General features: G+C 29.4%; 3 protein-coding genes and 1 pseudogene across 5 annotated transcripts; 2 read left to right on the top strand and 2 right to left on the bottom strand.

Annotated features, from left to right (window-relative positions):
• Positions 1-10395: 10395 nt before the first annotated feature.
• On the top strand, positions 10396-12216 carry LOC127242593 (laccase-14-like). The gene is made up of 4 exons (XM_051262174.1): positions 10396-10482; positions 11442-11593; positions 11680-11924; positions 12005-12216. The coding sequence occupies exons 1-4, from the start codon at positions 10396-10398 to the stop codon at positions 12214-12216; spliced, it is 696 nt and encodes a 231-aa protein (XP_051118131.1).
• Positions 11406-15192, bottom strand: LOC127242656 (uncharacterized oxidoreductase At4g09670-like). Of its 2 annotated transcripts, XM_051262290.1 has the most exons (6): positions 14602-15192; positions 13728-14336; positions 13212-13360; positions 12883-12983; positions 11994-12770; positions 11406-11912 (listed from the first exon to the last, which is right to left on the bottom strand). In XM_051262290.1, exons 1-3 carry the CDS (start codon positions 15163-15165, stop codon positions 13259-13261), a joined length of 1275 nt encoding a protein of 424 aa, XP_051118247.1. In that variant the 5' UTR covers positions 15166-15192; the 3' UTR covers positions 11406-11912; positions 11994-12770; positions 12883-12983; positions 13212-13258. The 2 variants fall into 2 exon arrangements, with proteins under 2 accessions (XP_051118247.1, XP_051118246.1); XM_051262289.1 differs by lacking the exon at positions 12883-12983 and having other exon boundaries at positions 14602-15190.
• LOC127242592 (laccase-14-like) lies at positions 12225-13207 on the top strand (annotated as a pseudogene).
• A 709-nt stretch (positions 15193-15901) lies between the features above and the next one.
• Positions 15902-18719, bottom strand: LOC127242725 (NAC domain-containing protein 17-like). 2 transcript variants are annotated; one of them, XM_051262394.1, is made up of 3 exons: positions 18303-18713; positions 16610-17656; positions 15902-16395 (listed from the first exon to the last, which is right to left on the bottom strand). In XM_051262394.1, exons 1-3 carry the CDS (start codon positions 18481-18483, stop codon positions 16085-16087), a joined length of 1539 nt encoding a protein of 512 aa, XP_051118351.1. In that variant the 5' UTR covers positions 18484-18713; the 3' UTR covers positions 15902-16084. The 2 variants fall into 2 exon arrangements, with proteins under 2 accessions (XP_051118351.1, XP_051118352.1); XM_051262395.1 differs by lacking the exon at positions 15902-16395 and adding an exon at positions 16402-16523 and having other exon boundaries at positions 18303-18719.
• Positions 18720-21519: the final 2800 nt, after the last annotated feature.

Raw genomic sequence — 21519 nt, 5'->3', positions numbered from 1 at the left:
GTAAATATGAACTTACATTATGCAAATTTATACAAATAAAATATGTAAAATATTTTAATAGTTCTTATTTTTTAATAACATCAATCATTTATTTTTATAATTTTTGTGGAAAAAAAGAAATAAGAGTTTGTCTTCAAAAACCTAAAAAAAAACAAAGAATTATTTATTTATTTATTTATTATAAAAAACTAATATTTAATAAATTTACCTCTTTTATTTATATAAAAATTGTATTATTAAATTAGTATTTATACCCAAATATCAACTTTGAATCGTTAAATATTGTCTACATTTGTAAAAATATAGTAACTCCCTTGATTTATAAATTTGTATGATCACTCCGCCTATCACCAAATGATTTTAAGTTTCAAGTTTTGAATCTTTTATTAACAATGTTATATTATTTACCCTTGAAAATCTATTGGTAGTTTAAAGTTAATTTTAATCACGGTAGTTGAAGCAATGGCAATGAAAAGGGAATTGATTGTAAGATGCAATAATTTTATTTCATAAAATATTATTTAAATAAAAATTTTAATTTATCATTTTATTTTAAATTTATTTTAAATTACAATAAAATAAATTATAAATTATTTATTACTTTATCCCTTAGTTAAGAAAAAAAAAAACAAAAATGTAGTTATGAGTATTGTATAATACAAATGTAATAATATTTATATAAAATATTATACAAATATAAAAATATTTTTAATATTAAATAAAATAAAGTAAAAAACAGCCAAAAATTTATCAAGGGATATATTAAGTTATATGTGCAATCACAGTTTTAGTAAATAATATTTATACACTTAATTATGTTATAATGACAGTCCATTGAATCATTTTATTGCATTTGAACTTTTTTGTGTTGCAACAATTTTAGTAAGTAATCACACCACTTTATCATTTCCATACTTTTAAATGAAATTGTTGTTATAATTAATATTTTGAATAAAATATGTTGAAATTAATACATCTTTTTAGAGAAATAAAAATATATATATATATATATGTAAAAATCAAAAATAAATAATGTCAATGCATTGTATTGGGGTGCAAACTCAAGTCTTACATTAGAAGTTGTAAAAAAAATTACATGTCTTATAAGTCTTAAGTGAACTCCTATAAGACCTTTTGAAAGAAATCCAAAAATAAATTCTTGCGACTTTAGCCCAAAGCTTGCACCTGTTTGGAACAGAGGGAGTATTTTGTAAAAAAATTATATATATATATATATATATATTAAAATATGAGGGTATAAATATGTTTTTAGAAAGTAAAATAATTATTAATATCATCTTTAAACTATGGGTCCACTTAATAATTGTGTAGGTTAAAACCTATAATTAATTAAGTGTTGTGTTTGACTGAATAATGACTTAATAACAAATTTTTAGTGTTTGAAAATTGCATGACTCTACTTTCTTTTACGAGAATAATAAATTACTTTTAAAAGTATATTATCGGGTTGTATTAAAAAAAAAATATATATATATATATATATATATAAAGAAAAGTATATTCAACCAATTATTATTGTTCTTTTAAAAGACGATATTAAGTATCCATTCTTTATAATTTAAAAATAAATTTCAACTAAATAACATCAAAACAAGATTAAAAATATAAGCCCAACAAAAAATGTAATCTTTTTATTGCAAATGCATGAATTAAAAAACTCTATCCTTTTTCACACTAGAAGATAGCAATTGTGGATTTTTTACATTATTAAATAAAATACTCCCTCAGTCCGCGAGCGATGAACCTTTTTACTAGGGATACGGTTTTTTAAGTAGTGTAAATTAGTAAATTATTAATAATAAGTTATGATATTAATTTATTCTTTTTTATATGAATAACATTATTGGTATTTTAAAAAAATTTAAGATTATATCTCAAAAAAATATATGCAATATGGATATCATTTTTTAGATAATAAAATTTTATATAATACAAATAAATAAATAAATATTTATCATTACCATAAATTAGTTTTATAAAAAATGAGGAGTTTTAAATATAGAAAAAAAAATTATGTTAGTTGAGGAGAGAGATAAAAATAAAAAGGGTTTTGAATAGGTCCTACGGTAAGATGTTAGAAGTTTAATTAAATTGATTTATATTTATTAAATATATTTAAGACTGATAAAGTTACCAAAAATAAAAATGAGTAATCTTTTGTGGGACTTATACAAATATAAACAAAAATAGATGGTAATATATATATATATATATTCCTAATTTTCTTTGTTTTGGGTCTTGAATTTTTAAATTAAAATAGACATTGAGTTTGAATGTGTATTTTAAAATAAAATAAAGTATAATCATACCTAAAAATTGAATGGTGAAATTTTGGAGATTTTTTATTATTCTTTCAAAAAATATTTCTCTAAAAACATAAAATGAAATATTTATTATTTTTTATATAATATTTTAAAAAAATTTACATTTAAAATATTATATTAATATTTATTTATATTAAAGAATTATTTTAATTTCAAATTTTTCATTCAAAATTCAAACATCCAAGCAAACACTTATAAACTTACAATGTCCACAAAGTCTTGTATTGAGTAAGAAAATCTTGGAATGATTTATATTCACTCAATGTACATTTTATTTTATTTTTTTAATATATTATGAAATAATAGTATTTTATTGATTAATAAAATTATGTATAATAGTTTTGACATTTTTGTCTTTCAAAGTATCAAAAAAAATGGAATATATATATATTTTGTAAAATTAAAAGTATTTTGGTATTTAAATATGATTATTTTTTAATATAATTGAAAATAACTATTTTTAAATTAAACCGATAAAAATGATAAAAAAACAAATGATATTTTTTATTTTATTTTTTAAATTTTGGTTTTGGATTGCTACTTGTGAGTGGTGACTCTCAGGAGAAATATATATGTGCATTCATCTAAAAGAAATTTAAATTAAATTAAAATTAAAATTTTAAAAAATAAAAATGCAAGAAGCTCTTTGAATAAAACAAAACATTGCAAAAAATAACGGTGTATTTATTTTGTGACATTGTTAGAAGTAAATTTTTTTTTTACGTAAAATATATAAAAATATGTAAATAATATAAAAATAATTAATATATATCGTGTATTAATTATTTTTTAGAAAAAATACGCGAAAAAAAATTAATAGAAAGAACCTATTTTTCACATAGAAAGTATCAAAACTAAAATTACAAAACTAAAACAAAAACACAAGAGAACATACCTTTTAATTTTTGTATTTTATATTTTGGCCTTTTATACTATAAAATAATTATTGGATTTGATATATATATATATATATTTTATGAAAGATAAATATTGTACTAATATTTTTAGAGAAATTGTGCATAAAAATAAATTAGAAAAAAAAAATGAACAAAACCAAATGTTATACTCTTTTCGTTCCAATACAATAGTTTTGTTTATCATTTTTGTCTGTCCCAAAACAATAGTCTTATTTTCATAAATAACTATATAACCATAAAACTATCCCTACTTTTTTATTTATGTCACTACTTTTTACACTAATACACTCATAAGGGCAAAAAAGTCTTTTATCTGTACTTTTTACCAACTACTAATATAATATTAATATTTCTTAAATATCGTGTCTAACCCAATTAAGACTATAATTTTGGGACGGTTGGAGTATTAGAAAATAATTTCGAATTTAAAATACATCCAAAGTTGCGGTCAGCATTTTAGGACAATCATTGTTCAGTATTGCCCCTTAACATTTTTGTCATTTCATTAGGTATCAAAAAATTATTAGCAAAATTTTTAGACTATTTTTTCTGTATACTCGAAATTTTACTAGTTTTTGCTACTTTTTTTTTTAAAAAAAAAATAATAAAGAAATTAATTTATTATAAAATATAACATTTAAATTGTTTTTTTAATAAAAATAAAAATTAAGCCCCAAGTAAATGAATCTTTATGCCCAATTTCCAGTGGAAATAATTTTATGGTTTTTTAGATATACAGTTAGAAATATATACATATATATATATATATATATAAATTTATAGATAAAGATTAGACCAAATTAATCCTCGCAGGCTTCAATTATTAAGAACCACACATATTGTTGAATGTTGACCATTTTATTTTCGAATTAATTTTATAACATACATTAAAAATAAATAAAAATTAAAGTATATATCATAATTTAAAGTATACTGTGTTTAATAATTACATTAAAATTTTAGTGGATTTTATTTCAAAAATATTCTGAAATATTTTAAACTACAAATAAATAAGCATTGAAGAATATCATGTGTTATATGGACAATTGGTAAAAAATATGGATAAAAGATTTTTTTTTTTATCTTTGTAAGTGTATTAGTGTAAAAAATAGTGACAATTGTGTAATAAAAATAAAAAAACAGGGGTAATTTTTACTGTGATATAATTATTTATGAAAATAAGACTATTGTTTTGAGACAAATAAAAATGGACTATTGTATTGAGACGGATAGAGTATATGTTTTTTTGTCTATTTTGATTGTTACTATTTTTAGATAAAAGTATTATTAAATATAATACTCCATATTTTTATAGGAAATATAAAAAATTAACAGACAAATATATATATATATATATTTCATTACTATTTCATAAAATTTTTAATTGAAAATATGGGAGTAAAATTACTTTACTCAATTTCATTTATATGATTGAAAAATCACAATTTAAGAAAATATTTATATGATTGGTCAAAATATTAGTTTTAATAATAGCATTAACACAAAACAAAGTGTCAAAGAGTGATGGTCCACACTATGGATTTTAATCAAATCTAAAGTATATTAGTGTGTGTTTGCTGGGGTTTGAATTTTGAGTTGAAATTTAAATAGTAAAAATTTTGAATTTGAATAGTTGTATGATTTGATATAAATAGATATTGATTTGATGTTTCGAATGTAAAATTGATTTTTAATATAATATAAAAAATGAAAAATAGGTATTTGATTTGATGTTTTTGGAAGAAAAAAATAGGATCAACCGTGGATTTAAAATCCAATCCCTCAAACCAACACATTAATTACACATACATCGCAACAAACACCAAAAATATATATGTTTGTTTATTATTGTAAGTATCTGTTTACACAAAAATTTTAAAATTTTGGTAATAATTATATTTTTTCTTACAAAATATCTAATTAAATGTTTTTGTTTAAGACTCAAACTTCCAAAAGTTTATTTTGTCTAAAGGGGGAATTTTAAAACTTTGGTGTAAATAATACTCCCTCCGTCCCAAAAGTATAGTCTTATTGTGTTGGGTACGAGATTTAAGGAATATTGATATTATATTGATAGTTGGTAAAAAGTAAGGATAAATGACTTTTTTGCTATTGTGAGTATATTAGTATAAAAAATAGTGACAATTGTGTAATAATAATGAAAAAATATAGATAATTTTATGGTGATATGATTATTTATGAAAATGAGACTATTGTTTTGTGAATGACAAAAATGGTAAACAAAATATACTATAATATTTTACTTTATAGAATATCTAAAAAATAACAAAAATAAATTTTTTAATAATTAACAAAAAGAAATAAAAAATTTCCAAAACGCAATTCCTCTTTTGCATAATGTATTTTTAGGAAGAATAGTAAAGATTCCGTAACGAAGAAATTGAAATAAAATTTAAAGTAAACAGGTCTATTATATTTGTATTTATATACATATTTTTTTTATTATTTTAATTTGCTGAAATATTTATTTTTATTCAAATACAATGCACTTTGTTTTTTTTTTAATTAATTTCAAAAGTGTACATTTTGAGTTTATTTGATTATAGTTTGAAATTGATTTGAAATAAGAAGTTTATTTGGACTGTTGTTTAAATAGTAATATTTGTAAAAGAAAATAATGTATTTTTACTACAAATTTAGTATGATAAATAATGTTGATTTAAATTTATAATGATAAAAAATATTGTCATTATCATTTGTCCAAACAAAAAATATGAGTATTTGTTTTGTGGTAAATTTGATTATGTTAAATCAAAACAAAAGGATAAATATATATATATATATATATAATTCTTACATAAAATATATCCATCAAGATATCATTTTTTTTTTCTTTATGATGTAGAAATCCGCAGTCGCTACTCGAAATTTCACACTGAATAAACCTCCGACTGAACCTAATACTCTGCAAGCCCAATAGGCAAATCACACATACTACAAAACAACATTTGATTAATGCATGTGTAATAATATCCTCTTTTTCTTTTTATTTATTTATTTATTTATTTTTCCTTCAAACCAAAAAAGGTTGATTAATTTTCAAAATGCATCATTGCAGGCATGACACACTTTTGTAAATTAAAAAGATTCGATTATAAATTTTTTTACTTAACTTTATTTTTTTTAAAAAAAAATAAATTATATATGTATATTTATAGTAAAAATTTTATTAGACGTAATAACTGGTAAAACAAAAAATGAGCGTATTGGACGTTGGATATGATGCTTTTAAAGCATAACAAATTCAGTAGTCAAATACTTTTTTGTTCTTAGATATATAAATTAAAATTTATAACATGTATAATTAGTAAATAATTAAAATTATATTAGTAAAATTAATTATAATATAATTTAAATAATTATAAATTCAAATTAATATAAATAATTAGTTTAATTAATTTTTTTAAAATTATAAATTAAAATGTGATTAATGTATATATATTTTTAAAAAATAATTTAAAATATGAAACAGACAAAAATAAAAAATACTCTCTCCGTCCACAAATTAATGTCCTATTTTTCTATTTGGGACGTCCAACAACTATTGTCCTATTTTTTTTTTTTAAAACACAAATTTTATATTTTTACTCTCAATTCATTTATTAGTTTTAATATGTACCATACAATTAAGGACAAATTTGTCAATTCATAACAATAAGATAATCACCTAAAAAGTCATGCAAATATATTTTAGGATAATAGAAATTGGATGGAGAGAGTACGAGATTCTAAGTAGGTTCATCATCCAATTATGATAATATATATATATATATATATGTATTTTAAGTTAAATTGAAAAGGAGGCACTTTATGGGCCTTTAATTTGGGCCGACCTGATTATTAGTTAAGATCTTTAGCTGGTCTGAATGGCTTCTTCTTTTATTATATACAGTATGTAAATATATTTTTCATTATTACAATAAAAATAAATTATTGTAAAATGAATTATTTAGGGTTGGTTTGTTCGTGGGTTTGGATTTTGAATTGGAATTTGAATAATAAATTTTTTGAATTTGAATAGTTGTATGATGTAATATAAATAGGTGTTGATGTGATATTTGAATGTAAAATTGATTTTTAGTATAATATAAAAAATAAAATGTAGTTGTTTGATTTGATATTTTTTTGGAGGAAAAAATGAAATAAATATTGGATTTAGATTATCCTTTAATTAATATAAAATATGTTTGATACTGCTTATTTATAAACTTGCAATCTCTAGTTGTATATATATATATTAAATGAAAATAATTGTTGAATTTAATACTACTAAAAGTGTGTATTTTTTATATTTTATTATAGAAAATACTCCCTCCGTTCCATTGAAAGGTTGCCATTTTTTATTTTATTCCGTTTCAAAACAAGGTTATCATTTACTAATTTAGTAATTGTACTACCTACCTAACATAATAAATACCCTCCACTTTATACTATATTACACAAATGCCATTACTTTTGTATTATATAATACTAATAGGGGCATTTTTATTTTTTTTTACTACAATACATTATAATACTAATATTAAAAAAATTACTTGCAAAAAATTAAATGGCAACCTTGCACTGGGATGGAGGAAGTATATTTTTTTACTAAAGAAAAAAATGAGAATATTTTTAGAAAGCAGAAAAAAAAGGTCCAGCCAACGGTAGAAATATTATTGTGAATCTAAATAAATATTGAAGCTAATTTTGATGAGGTCGATAAAGAAATAAATAATACTCCCTTCGTCCCATAAGTAAGTATTCATTTGTTTTTTACACGTAGTTTTAGAAATATTAGTATTATATTGAGATATAATAGGAATAAAGTAGAAATGACTAAAGTAACTTTATTAAAGTAACCTTATTAGTATGTGTGATATAAAGGTAATGGCATTTGTGTAATATATTGTAAGTTGTAAGGGTATTTGTAATATTAGGTAGATTGTATAGTTACTTAAAAAAGAAAATGGATACTTTGTTATGGGACGGACTAAAATGAAAATATAGATACTTTGTTATGGGACGGAGGAAGTATATTTTATGCTACTCGAGTCTTACCACCACAAATACAATAAGTATAATATTTTTATACATATTTATATATAATGTCAATTTTTATTTAAAACATATATTGACATCTGTTATGCTATTTAATTTAATTTTGTCTTTTTTTTCTCAATTGTTGTTTTAATTATTTTCTTTTCTTGTACTCTATTGGTCGGATCATAGGGTAAGTATTTTATTATTTAAGGTTTTTGAAACAAAGTATTTATTTTACAAATATATTCAAATTTATATTTATCTATGTCAATATTATTACGGCAAATTAAGATACAAGATAAAATAGTTTTTATATATAAAACATACTAACTATCACACATTCATTTAAGATATAAGAATTAAATAATATATATATGTTTTTTTTTTTTTTTTTTTTTTTATATATATATGTTTGTATTACGAACTTGGATGATAATAATATTATGGAGACAAATCTTTAATTAATTGGGTTAAATTAATATCATATTGATTTAATTTATGTTGTGTTTATAATATATTTGTTGAATAGTTTTTTCAACTACACAAAATAAAATCCGAAAATGTTATCGAATTTGAATAAAATCTATTTGTAGAGCAAAGTAGTAAATACATTAAAAATAGAGGTGACCCCCAACAGAGAATTCATAATTAATTCTTGTCTGAAGATGCCTCGTCTGAATTTCCCTGAATTATTAAATAATTCTTGAGAAAACGCATCAAAACATCGCCTGGTCGGTTACCGCAATTGCCATCAACCGTCCCGCACATTAATCCCCAACTGACATATGTCTTAAACGTCCCACCAACCATTCCTGTTAATTATTGAATTCAACTGCTCGTTCGACCATCTCCGTACTGCCTTGTCTCTTTAATCGGGCGGCTGACCAACCGACCGCCTCGAGAAACCCCTAGCCATCTGATGGGCCCAATGACGGGCCCACATCTCCTCTTATTTTGGGTCATTACCCTAATTATAAATTTTATACTCAACAATATTCGGTCTATTTCATTTATAATATGCTATGTAGAAACATATACTATTGTTTATTTTTATTATATAATACGAAATTTGTGTCTTAATATTATATATATATATATATATATAATTTCATCCTTAATTCCTTAAGGATTAGTTAGAAAAGGTTTGGAAGATGAACACGTTATCTACGACAAGAAATCAATTCATAGAATTTGTCAAAAAGATAAACAAGGAATTTAAATGATCTCTTTTAACTTACCTTTGGCTGCTTTATATCTAACTATTCATTTCAAGACTTTTCCACCTATCATATTCTCTATTTGTTTGAAAGATTTTGGTGAACTTCTACTATTCACAAAAAATTTTTCTCCCAAAAATATCAAATCAAACACCTATTTTTTATTTTTTATTTTATACTAAAAATTAATTTTACATTCAAAACATCACATCAATCCATATTTATATCACATCATACAACTATTCAAAGTCAAATTTTTTACTATTCAAATCTCCATCCAAAATCCAAACCCCCAGACAAACACACCTGTGTAAACTTTTATCTAATCAGCTAATTATTAGTTAATTAGGTCTTATGATCATGTGATACTGATGATAGATAGGTGAGTTCATATTAAATAATATATATAATTATTAGAATAATGAATCATAATTTTTAATCTTTGTCAGATTAGTGGCGTAACAACGAACAAATAAAAAAATAAATAATAAATAAAATATGTCCATTTTATTGCAAAGCTGTGTGTCATATTTTTCAAAGTATTGGAAAATTCATCAAATTTCTGTGAGTAAAATTCAAAATTTGGTGAAACTAGTTTAATTTTCCAATTCAAAAACAGGATAATAATAAAACCACTAATGATTACTTATTTTTAATTTATCCAATGAAGAAAATAACACAAACTTTTCAAGTTGATTTTTCTTCACAACCCTATATATGAACAAACCTCTATAAATAATTTCACAAAATTCATACCAAATTCATAACCAAATTAATTAGAAACCAAAAATATATATATAAAAAAAATATATATATATATATATATCGATTTGTTGTTGTCGCGCTATTATTTGTGATCGAGCAAGCGTATGCATGGAGAAGTTGTTCGTCGTCTTTTTTCTTATTCTTTTTTGTAGCTTCCAATATGGCTTTGCGACAGTTCATCGATATTCATTTGTGGTATGCAATTTATACGTACGATTGGGTCTTTTTTGCTTTGATCGTATTTCGATTTTCATATATTGTTGCTGTTGAAATTTTTTGTGTTGTGAAACTTTCGACTTAGGGTTTCATTTTGTTTATTTCACAACAATTTGATTCTGAATTACGATTGAGGAAATATTTGATGCGAATATATTGAGTGTTTATTTGATTGTAAATTTTTTTTTTTCAAGTATTTTAATATCCAATATTTTTTTTATAAAAATAGTAATTTTTGGATACAAATATAAATATTAAATCATGCAATGATTTAAATGAACTAGGAGTTTTGGAAATTGTTATAAAATAAAGAATAAATATTTAATATAAAAATGAAATAATTCCAAAAATTTTGTGTAACAGAACCTTAATTTGTGTTTATGCATGAATTATTTATTTAAATTTTAATTTAATTAGTCTTTTAAAAGTAAACAAACTCTTCATTACATAACTTATTTCTACAAATGCCAATTCATTATATAATAATTTTTGTATGCAATATCAAAAAATTATATTATGGATTTGTTTGATTGTAGTTTAAAATTGATTTGAAATATAATATTAATTTGAAATTTTATTCAAATAGATTTTTTTATAATGTAATAATATTTCACAAGAAAAAATAGTTGGAAAAAAAAAAAACTAATAACCTATATATTTGAAAGCTTTCATGCAGTATCATTTTTGTTAATAGCCCCCACAAATTATAGAGATATCTCCTTGTATTTTAAAATAATTTTGTTTTATTTAAATTTGAATTCGTTTTAAATAAAATACAATAGCTTATATAATATTGTGTCTTAAAACTATGTTAGAATTTTTGATTGGTTTGAAAATAATAATTTTTTTTAATTATAAAATATAATGTTATATAAATAAATATTAAATAAAAAATACTCCTATATTTTAAATTTACGAACATCTATTAATTTGTGCAGCTTAAGGACAGTTCCTACACGAGATTGTGCAACACTACGACGATCTTAACGGTGAACGGACAATTCCCCGGTCCGACGTTGTACGTCGCCGAAGGCGACACCCTCGTTGTCGACGTCATCAACCGAGCTTCCGAAAACGTAACAATTCACTGGTAGTTACCAACCTCAAATCCTTTACAAAAAAACTCGACTCAGTTCGACTCATTCCATTTCATGAAAATCGTAATACTAAAAACAGGCACGGAGTGAAGCAGCCCCGATACCCGTGGTCGGACGGGCCTGTTTTCATCACCCAATGCCCTATCCGGCCCGGAACGAGATTCAGCCAGAAAATCGTGCTTTCCGACGAGATCGGGACCCTGTGGTGGCACGCCCACAGCGACTGGTCTCGAGCCACCGTTAATGGCGCATTGATCGTCCGGCCGAGGAAGGGAAATGACTACCCCTTCCCGAAACCCGCTGCCGAAATTCCTGTCATTTTAGGTAATTTTCGATCGAATTCAAATCGTAATCAAACGACTCCATCGAATCAATCGAACGATTTTTCGATACCTTAACCGCAGGCGAATGGTGGATCCCGGAAATTCGAACAGTCTTCGGAGAGTTCTTGGAGACTGGAGGAGACTCGAGACTTTCAGATGCTTTCCTCATCAATGGACAGCCTGGTGATTTGTATCCGTGTTCGAGTCGAGGTAACGAGCTCGATTTCTGTCCGATCAGGTTCATTCTAGCTGCTGATTTCGACGTCGACTACTTGCAGATACATTCCGGCTGACTGTGGATCCCGGGAAGACGTATCTTCTTCGAATGATCAACGCAGTGATGAACACCGTAATGTTCTTCCGGATAGCGGATCACACCGTCACGGTGGTTGGCTCCGACGGGAGCTACTTGAAGCCGTTCACGACGGATTACGTCGCGATCGCTCCAGGCCAGACGATGGACTTATTGCTCCGCGCCGACCGGCGACCTTCCCGGTATTACATGGCTTCGAGGGCATATTCGGTTGCAGCGTCCGACTCCGACACCAACACGACGGCGATTTTGCAGTACGCCGGGAATTACACCGCGCCGTCGTCCCCTGTCATGCCAAGCCTGCAGGCAAAGGACAACACGTCGGCAGTGCTCGATTTCATCAGACGGTTCAGAAGCTTGGCGAGCGACAATCATCCGGTGGACGTCCCTGTAAAAGTCGATACCAAGCTGTTCTTTACCCTGTCCGTGAACATCTTCGAGTGTCCTGTCGAAGCTCCCTGCAACGGATCGGTCGGTGGGCGACTACGAGCAAGTATCAACAACATAACATTTGTCCAGCCGAGGATCTCCATCCTGCAAGCGTATTACAATCGTATTAGAGGAGTTTATGGCGACGACTTCCCAAGCAAGCCGCCTTTCCCTTTCAACTACACTCAAGAAATAGACATTCGCGACTTCCGAATACCGCAAAACGGGACGGAGGTGAGAGTGCTCGAATACGATTCCGAGGTAGAGCTTGTGTTCCAAGGAACGAGTATTCTCGGAGGGAATTATCACCCGATGCATCTGCACGGGTACAGCTATTATGTGGTGGGCTCGGGTGTCGGGAACTTCGACAAAGATAAGGACCCGATGAACTACAACCTAGTCGACCCTCCGCTACAGAATACTTTCGTAGTCCCTCAGAACGGGTGGATAGCGATAAGATTCAAAGCAAACAATCCAGGTATGTGTGTGTGATCTTGTAATCGAAAGCAATCATTTTACACGGAGATGACTAACAGGGATAGTTACCTCGGGATTTTTGTAGGCGTTTGGCTTCTGCATTGCCATTTGGAGCGTCACGTGAGTTGGGGGATGGAGATGACTTTCATCGTCAAGAATGGCAAGGGGCCGGATGCTAGGATGCTGCCGCCGCCTCCAGACATGCCGAGATGCTGAAACTGAGCAACATATCGAACAAAAAACGTAATAACAGCACACACACGACGAGCCATGCCTCCATCTAATTGTACGTGATTCATTTATTCAAATTGTAATAGAAAGAACATAGTCGAACACGAATAACAACTAGTCATGCATTTGTCACATCAGGTAATTACGAACCTAGCATGAATAAACAAGCCATTTCAATTTCGAATGCTATATGTATTCCCAACTCAAATTTCCATTTCATTCCAAGACAACGAAACAATGTGCTATAATCGATGCATAAAAGCAGAGGAACCATTTGAACATATGATATATAACTTGTAAGCGACATGAAACAGAATAATCCCACAAGAAAATGTAAATCTAGCTAGCTATTACCTCAACAATTTGACCCCCTTTATCGATAGAACGCTTAACAGCATCTAAAACAAGCTGCGTCTTCCTGCTAAGCGTCGGCCAGTTCTTATCGGTTGCAGCCCCGTCAAATTTGATGCCTCCAACAAGCCTGGAGAACTCCGTCACCATAAGAACTTCCTGAGGAAGTTCTGTGTGGACAATCTGCTCGCTCGGTTTCTGTCTCCATCCTGTGGAGAGTTCATTCGGCGTTGATTTTACAGACGTGAAGAACGAAGCCTTGCTCTCCTCAAACGGAATCACATAGTCGCGGAGATGTAAAGTGCCGTTGCTGCCAACAGCAGTCATGTCCATCGTAAGATTGCTCAAAAACGAACAATGGAAAGTGGCCGTCTTCCCATCTTCCCAACTTAGAGAAGCACTGCAGGCCATAATGACACCGGCATTGTTGAAGACAGTTCCCGGTAAGGCGACCACAGATTTCGGCAGGTGAATATCAGCAGCCCAGAGGATCGACCTGATGCAATACCATCCAGTATCACCGAGTGCGCCGAGAGCATCGAGGTCCGGCTTCACACGAATGTCGTTGTCCAGGAAATCCTTACTTCCAGCAAAGGTGAGGCTGCTATACATCTGCAGATTACAAAGGAAATAAATCAGTATGAACAATCAGAATTATAGCTGCAGCAAAAAGTTTAATTCAAATAGTTTTTGAAACAATTCTCTACGAATGAAAGTTCCTGCAAATTCACCAGAAATTTGCCCTAATTTTGCTTCTAATTTTCACCATAATTTGACCTAAATCGATGCAACAGTCATGGAGAATAAAGATCTGCCCTGATTTTGCTTCCAATTTCAACAAGATGCATCAAATCACGAAGAACAAAGATATGCTTACGGATTTGAGGTCTCCAAAGAGGGAAGAATCGGAGAGAAATTCCTTCATCGCAGCAGTCCTCGGGTGGTGCATCCACATGGTGGAGTCCATGAACTGCACTCCGCTGGATTCACAAGCTTCGAGAATCTCGTCCAGCTCCTCGACGTTCAGCGCAACCGGCTTCTCCAGCAGCAAGTGTTTTTTCTTCGCGGCGGCCATAACCGCCCACTTGAGGTGCAAGCTGGTGGGGAGAGGCATGTAAACTGCGTCTACTTCCGGATCGTCGAGGACAGCTTCGTAGGAGCCGTAGACCTTGGCGGAATCGGGGAAACCGTTCTCTTTGGCGAATTTCGCGGCTTTCTCGAAGGTTCGGCTTCCGACGGCAGCGAGAGTGGCGTTGGGAGAGAGACGGATGGCACGAGACACCTTCCGGGCTATTTCCGCACAGCCGAGGACTCCAAATCTGATCGGCGGCCGCGAAGACTCCATGATTGGCGATTTCGCACGGTCAGTTGAGAATGTACAAGAAGTGTGTAAAGAATGCCTTTCGCTTCTTTCTTCTTTTTGGTCTTTGGATTTGTTCATTTCATCGTAGCTTTGTTCACGTCTTTACAGGGAATATTCTTTCGGCTGACGTTCTTAATTTAATTTACAGGAGTAAAAGTAAATTTAGGGTCTCTTTTGTTTTGTTTCTTTTTTTTTTAAAAAAAAAAAAAAAAATGACAAGCAAGTGACATTTAGTTAAATCACGTGTGACAGATCTTTAATTGTTTGAATAATTATAATGTATTTATATTATCTATTTTTTTTATATTGATTTTTTAAGACAGGACAAATAAAATAAGTAAAAAAATATATTGATATGTATAATTTTTTTTATAACGATGAAAATCCGGCGAAGCTATTCAAAAGGCGTTGACATGTATAGATTTAAATGGCCGGTCATGGTGCAAGGCAAAAATGACGAGAAGTCTAGCAGCAAGCATAATTCATTCAACATATAAATTGGATATCAAATTGTTCAAACTATTTTGATTTAAATGAAACCAGTTGAATTTTATCTCTATGTGCCCCTTAATGCCAATTGTGTTTTTCAGTACTCAAAGTGCAAGAAAATACAAGTGTCTTTATCTTTCTTACTCTAACAAGGTAGATGTAACACATAAAATAGTCTATTATCCCTTGCACTTGAATTCAGAAATAGATACATAGAGAATCAACAATTCAATAGGCTTGTCTTAGAGCTAATTTTTTAAAAATCAATTCGGACATCACCTAAATAAACAATTTAGACAAAAACGAACCTCATACCATAGTGTCATTGATACTAATATAAGCTTCAGTAGGAAGGGGGGGAAGAGTACAAGATCCAAAGCTTAAATGGTTCTTACAAAGAAATATCTACAAATCACCATTCCTAAGCTTCTTCGGATTCATATATATATATTAACTTCCTTCTCCCAAAAACTACCAAAGTTTTACAACATCTAAAACGATCATCAATTCAATTCATCATCCACAGTGTGGCACCACACAAAATCCCGACTAAACACACACATGCAAAACGCCTTCTTGATCGATAACGATTCGACGACAATGATGCAGTGTTCGTAGTAGTAGCAGCAGCAGCAGTAGTAGTTCTTACCTTACTGAAGCTCGAGATACGCTGCAAAGCCCTGTTTACCAAAATGCTTTCCGAGGCCGATGCAGGAGCCGCGGGAATCGAGTCGACGAACGACCACAGAGTCGAGGAGAGCCACGACAACTCTGCGCCGCCGTTTTCATGGTTTCGGCTGCTGCTGCTTTTTAGATCACCTAAACATGCCAAAATCGACTAATTAGTAATAATCGAACTGAATGCATCACAGCCCGAGAGCTCGTGAAGCCGGATCAAACTCTTTCGACTTGCTTTGCGCACACAGAGTTTTCACCATACCATCCATCTGATCAAGAGCTCTACGAGATTAGATCAAATAAAATAAAAACACCCGCATCAAAATTTTAATTTCAAGTCGTTTTGTTACGGTACCTGAATCTGAAGGAACGTATCGCGGGTTTGGTTCCGCATAAGTTACAACACTGTGTGTTTGCTCGTCCCCGATTCCGTCAAAACTATTGAAATGCTGCTGCGGGAGGTAGCTCGTTGCTGCCGTTTCAAGATTGTTCGAGTAGGATTCCGGCATCAGATTAAAAACCCCGCTGTCAAAATTGTTCGCATACCGTTGAGAAATCAATCCGGACTCAACAGTCCCCAACTCGCCGAAGAATGGCAATGCATCTTGAAAAAGATCGGATGGAACCAAACCATCGATATCATCAGACAATAGCTTCTCCAAATTATCGACGAGTTTATCAGAATGTTGTGCGGGATCATCGCCGCATAGATCGTCCATTTCAAGAAAATCGTCGAGGTAATCCTCCTCATTATCCAGGGGATCTCGCAACCAATTGTCAAGAACGGCGGAAACCTCATGATTCGTAAGATCAAAACTCGCCGGGACATTATGCGCGTCTTCACCGAGCGCCTGGGTAGGCATTGGCTCATCCGCAATTAACTTCAAAACCTCATCCAGATCATCCAGAGAATCGACTCGCGGAGAATCAGCCGATATGCTTTTAAAATTACCAACCGGCTCGACTTCAAGCGGCGCTACCGGAACAACCTTGTCCCGAACCGGGCACAAAACATTGTCATCATCCTCCGCCCAGTCCTCTTCAACAAACGGCGCACCATATTGCTCCCCATTTTTCGGACCAGGTCCGCTCTTCTTGTATGCCTTATACAAGGCATAGTATCCTTCAATGGCCGGACATCGTTTCAGCTCCTCTTCTTCTATTGTATATTCGTGCATCACCCAGTCGGTCCGTCCCCCGTTCGGCGTACGGCCTCGGTAGAAGACTAGAGTCTTCTTTATGCCAACGGCACGAGCTCCGCACGAAATGATGCGGTCCTTTCCGGTAGCTTTCCAGTAGCCATGGTGAGTCGCCCTGCTCGATCTCGATCCATTCGGATACTTCCTGTCTCTAGGGCTGAAGAAATACCACTGCCTGTCGCCGGTTTTCAGCTTCGACATCCCTGCATTTTGTATAAATATAATCCCAAAATTCAGCAATTCTGTAATCTGGATTGTTTGTAGATGGAGAAGATGATGCTTATGATATCAATCTACAGTGAAGTGCACAATCGAATGAACGCATATCGAGGAAGAACATATAATCCAATCGAAGAACAACAGGGTAGTAGATTATCCAATCTGAGTGCACAATCGAATGAACACAAATCGAACAACAGCGCAACATTTAATCCAATCGAAGAACAGGACAGCATATAATCGAATCAAGCGCACAATGAACACGAATCGAATGACAGTACTGCAGATAATCTAATCGAACAACAGCAAAACAACACAATCCAATCGAAGAACATCACAGTAGATAATCGAATCGAGCGCAAAGTCGAATGAATACGAATCGAAAAAAGGCACAACGTACAATCGAATCGAACAACGGATAATCAAATTGAAAAAAAACGTAATGCACGAATTAAACTACAGATTAATGGAATTGAACAGCAGATGATTCCACAATCCTAATTCCAGGAGATAACCAAAACAACCAAACAAGTAAAAATCAACAGTCAAACACACAAACAGAAACAGAGATCACGTCACGAGCGAATCGAAACTAATCTAGAGAAATACAAACACTGTGGTGAAACTCACCAGGCAGCTCCTCGGGATCGCATTTGTAAACATCAGTCTCAGCGATAACATCCAGACAGTGGCGTTTACCGCAGATCTTCCGCTTCAGGTAGTAAAGAACGAGCTCCTCATCGGTAGGGTGGAATCTGAATCCGGGAGGAAACGCCTTGCCGCCCCCCAGCAAATCCGGCTGCACTCTCATCTCTTGACCAAAACAGCGAACAGAATTGCGCAGAGAAATGGCTGCGAGAAAACCAAAAATCAAAACCTCAGAATGTAGAGAGAGGTGGGGAGGGAGAACCCGAGAAGGAAGAGTGGCGGAGAAGGAAACGCAGGGTTGGGTCAAAGAAGTAGAGCAAAGTGATAATGATATGATGAAAGCGAGTGAAATTTCCAGGAAGGAAGATCCATTTATGGAGTTAGGGATTTGTTTCTGTGTAGTTGAAGTTCACTGAGCTTCCTGTGGGGAAGATTTCTCGGCATTGCAACAGAACTTTTTGGGAGCTTTTAAAAGTTTTAAAATTTTAAAAATAATAAATAACTATTTAATATAATACTCTATCTTCACTTTGTGCTATGCATATTTTAAATAAAAATATTTCTTCCTCGATCCCTTACAAAAGCATTTATTTATTGTTAGTAACTGTCATATATTAAAATATATTAAAATATGAGACAGAAGAATATTATTTTTTTTTTATAAAATACTTTCTCTGTCCAAAAAAAATGTTTATATTACTGTATATAGTTTAATTAAAATTAAGAAAATTTTAAATTATAAAATTTAAAATTTAATTAAAATATATAATTATATTTTTAAATAAATAATACAGAAATGATGTGGAATTACTAAAATACAAAGAATGAGTACTTTATGTGAAATGGTGAGAGAATAATACGTTAAAATATATTCACTCGATTTTTTCAACATTATTTATAAATAAAATTCTCTAAAAATAATTATAAACCATTTTTAACAAACTTTTTACAAAAATTAAAAAATCAAATTTAAACAAAAACTAAAATTAACATTAATTTCAAATTAATTTTGAATCACAAATAAACCACGAATGGGTGTGTTTGTTTGGGAATTGGATTTTAAATACACTATTCATCTCATTTTTCCCCCCAAAAAAATATCAAATTAAACAATTAATTTTTAGTTTTTATATTATACTAATAATCAGTTTTACATTCAAAACATCGCATCAACACCTATTTATATCACATCATACAACTATTCAAATTCAATATTTTTATTATTCAAATTCCAACTCAAAATCAATATATCCAAACAAACGCACCTTAAAAAAAAATCTTTAAATTTGTTGCAATCGAAGAGCTTGACTTTTTGACCATTGACTAATCACCAGTTTTTTATTACAAATGATATGATAACATATGATGTCCTAATTATGATCCGCGCTGAAATTGTCTTTACTATAAAATAAGGCCGTGTTTGTTGTGTTTTTGAATTTTTTTAGTTCACTTTCATTTTTTTTCACATATATTTCCAAAAAATTAATACAGCACACATATTTGTTAATTTTATATCATCTACACAATTCTCCATAGCTCAAGTAAAAAAATATATATATATCTTCAAATTATGTCACAAACAAACACGCATTAACTATTTTGAGTTGTTTTTTAAATACCCCAATATTTAGATTTTTAGAAACTTTTGAAATTTAAAAAATGTGAATAAAAGTGAAATATTTAATTTGAAAAAAAATGATATTTTTTAAAAGGTAAATTATATTACACCTATGATGTTTTTAAGTAAAACTGCACAAGTTTTATTTATTCGTGAAACCTTTTATGTCAATGCAAAGTTTGTACGAAAAACACTTCTTTGATATTTGGTTCCGAATAAAGACTTAAATTACACAAAGAACATAAAATATCTCTAAGTAATTTTTTGAATAAAATAAATAAATAAATTTATTTATTAAACTTTATTATTATTATTATTACTATTGTTTTATCTCTATATATTACTCCCTCTGTCCCACCTATCATGTCCACGTTGTCATTTTTGTCCGTTCTATATTCCATATCATTTTTCTAAAATGGAAAATGATTACACACTTTAATCTCATTTTAAATTTTTTAATTTATTTTTTTTTAATTTTAATTAAACTAATTAGTTATTTTAATTTTAATTTATAATTATTTAAATTATAGATAATTATTTGTAGCACGGTATATGGGATGGAGGGAGTATATATTTGACTCCGTAGGTCTCAAGTGATCAAATTTATTTTCTTAATCTTTTGAGTTTTTAATAAAAATAATTATGTTAATTAATATAGCTAATAACTTACCATTAATACGTACAGTTATAATTTATATAATTAATAGATATATTTATTACTCCCTCGTCTGCTATACTGTGACACGGTATTTTAAGAGGGGTGTAACTAATAGATAATTAAGAATGTATTAGTGAAAATAATTATCCTATAATATAAATAATTATAAATTAAGATTAAAATAACTAATTAGTTTAATTAAAATTAAAAAAATAAAATTAAAAAATTTAAAATGAGATTAAAATTTGTAATCATTTTCCAAAAAAAGAAAGTGACATGGTACGTGGAACGGATAGAAACAGCAACGTGTACATGGTATCTGGAACGGAGGGAGTAAAATTTATTAATATTATTATATATAAAAGACATTAATGTAGGTTTCAGGCTTGATATCTTCTTTCTTATTATTTCTAAATTTTTAATAGAATTATTTTATTTTATTTAATTATTCAAGGCATAATTGTCTTATTCAATAAAATTATTAGATAATGAATATATTTAGGCATAAATTACCATTTGAATTATGATGATCTTCAATGTACTTTTTATTATTATTATTTATTTAAAAATGTATGACTCATTGCTGTTTCAATAATAGGAGATTTAGAGTAAATTTAATTTGTTAAAGAAAAATAATTTGTTTGAAATGTAAAAAATTAAAATAAAAAAATTGAAAAAGTTAAATATAAATTGACAGTTCAAACCGTAGCCGACAATTCGTATATAGTAACTGAAATCGTCAAATCGTGATTCAAACCATCATTCAAAATATTAGGTTCCGATTTGATATTTTGACAAATTATAACAGATGATTTAAACCGGCCAAATTTAATAAATACAATTCAAATGTATTTCAAATATCATATTTATCTACATATTTATCAATTATATCTTATACATACAATTTTAATATTTAAATTTTT

The sequence above is a fragment of the Andrographis paniculata genome, unplaced genomic scaffold (genome assembly GCF_009805555.1).
Source record: "Andrographis paniculata isolate CXL003 unplaced genomic scaffold, ASM980555v1 Contig87END, whole genome shotgun sequence".
NCBI lineage: Eukaryota > Viridiplantae > Streptophyta > Magnoliopsida > Lamiales > Acanthaceae > Andrographis > Andrographis paniculata.
This window is presented reverse-complemented; position numbering and strand designations above follow the sequence as displayed.

Bases quoted from the DNA above. Each gene is read 5' to 3' on its own strand.
- LOC127242593 (XM_051262174.1), top strand. From the start codon at position 10,396: ATGGAGAAGTTGTTCGTCGTCTTTTTTCTTATTCTTTTTTGTAGCTTC. The intron at 10,483-11,441 runs GTATGCAATTTA...TAATTTGTGCAG, and splicing joins TTCATCGATATTCATTTGTG to CTTAAGGACAGTTCCTACAC. The intron at 11,925-12,004 runs GTAATTTTCGAT...CCTTAACCGCAG, and splicing joins CGAAATTCCTGTCATTTTAG to GCGAATGGTGGATCCCGGAA.
- LOC127242656 (XM_051262290.1), bottom strand. From the start codon at position 15,165: ATGAACAAATCCAAAGACCAAAAAGAAGAAAGAAGCGAAAGGCATTCT. The intron at 14,337-14,601 runs GTAAGCATATCT...TGTAATCTGCAG, and splicing joins TCTTTGGAGACCTCAAATCC to ATGTATAGCAGCCTCACCTT. The intron at 13,361-13,727 runs GTAATAGCTAGC...TATGTTGCTCAG, and splicing joins AAGGGGGTCAAATTGTTGAG to TTTCAGCATCTCGGCATGTC.
- LOC127242725 (XM_051262394.1), bottom strand. From the start codon at position 18,483: ATGAGAGTGCAGCCGGATTTGCTGGGGGGCGGCAAGGCGTTTCCTCCC. The intron at 17,657-18,302 runs GTGAGTTTCACC...TACAAAATGCAG, and splicing joins CGATCCCGAGGAGCTGCCTG to GGATGTCGAAGCTGAAAACC. The intron at 16,396-16,609 runs GTACCGTAACAA...TGGCATGTTTAG, and splicing joins ATACGTTCCTTCAGATTCAG to GTGATCTAAAAAGCAGCAGC.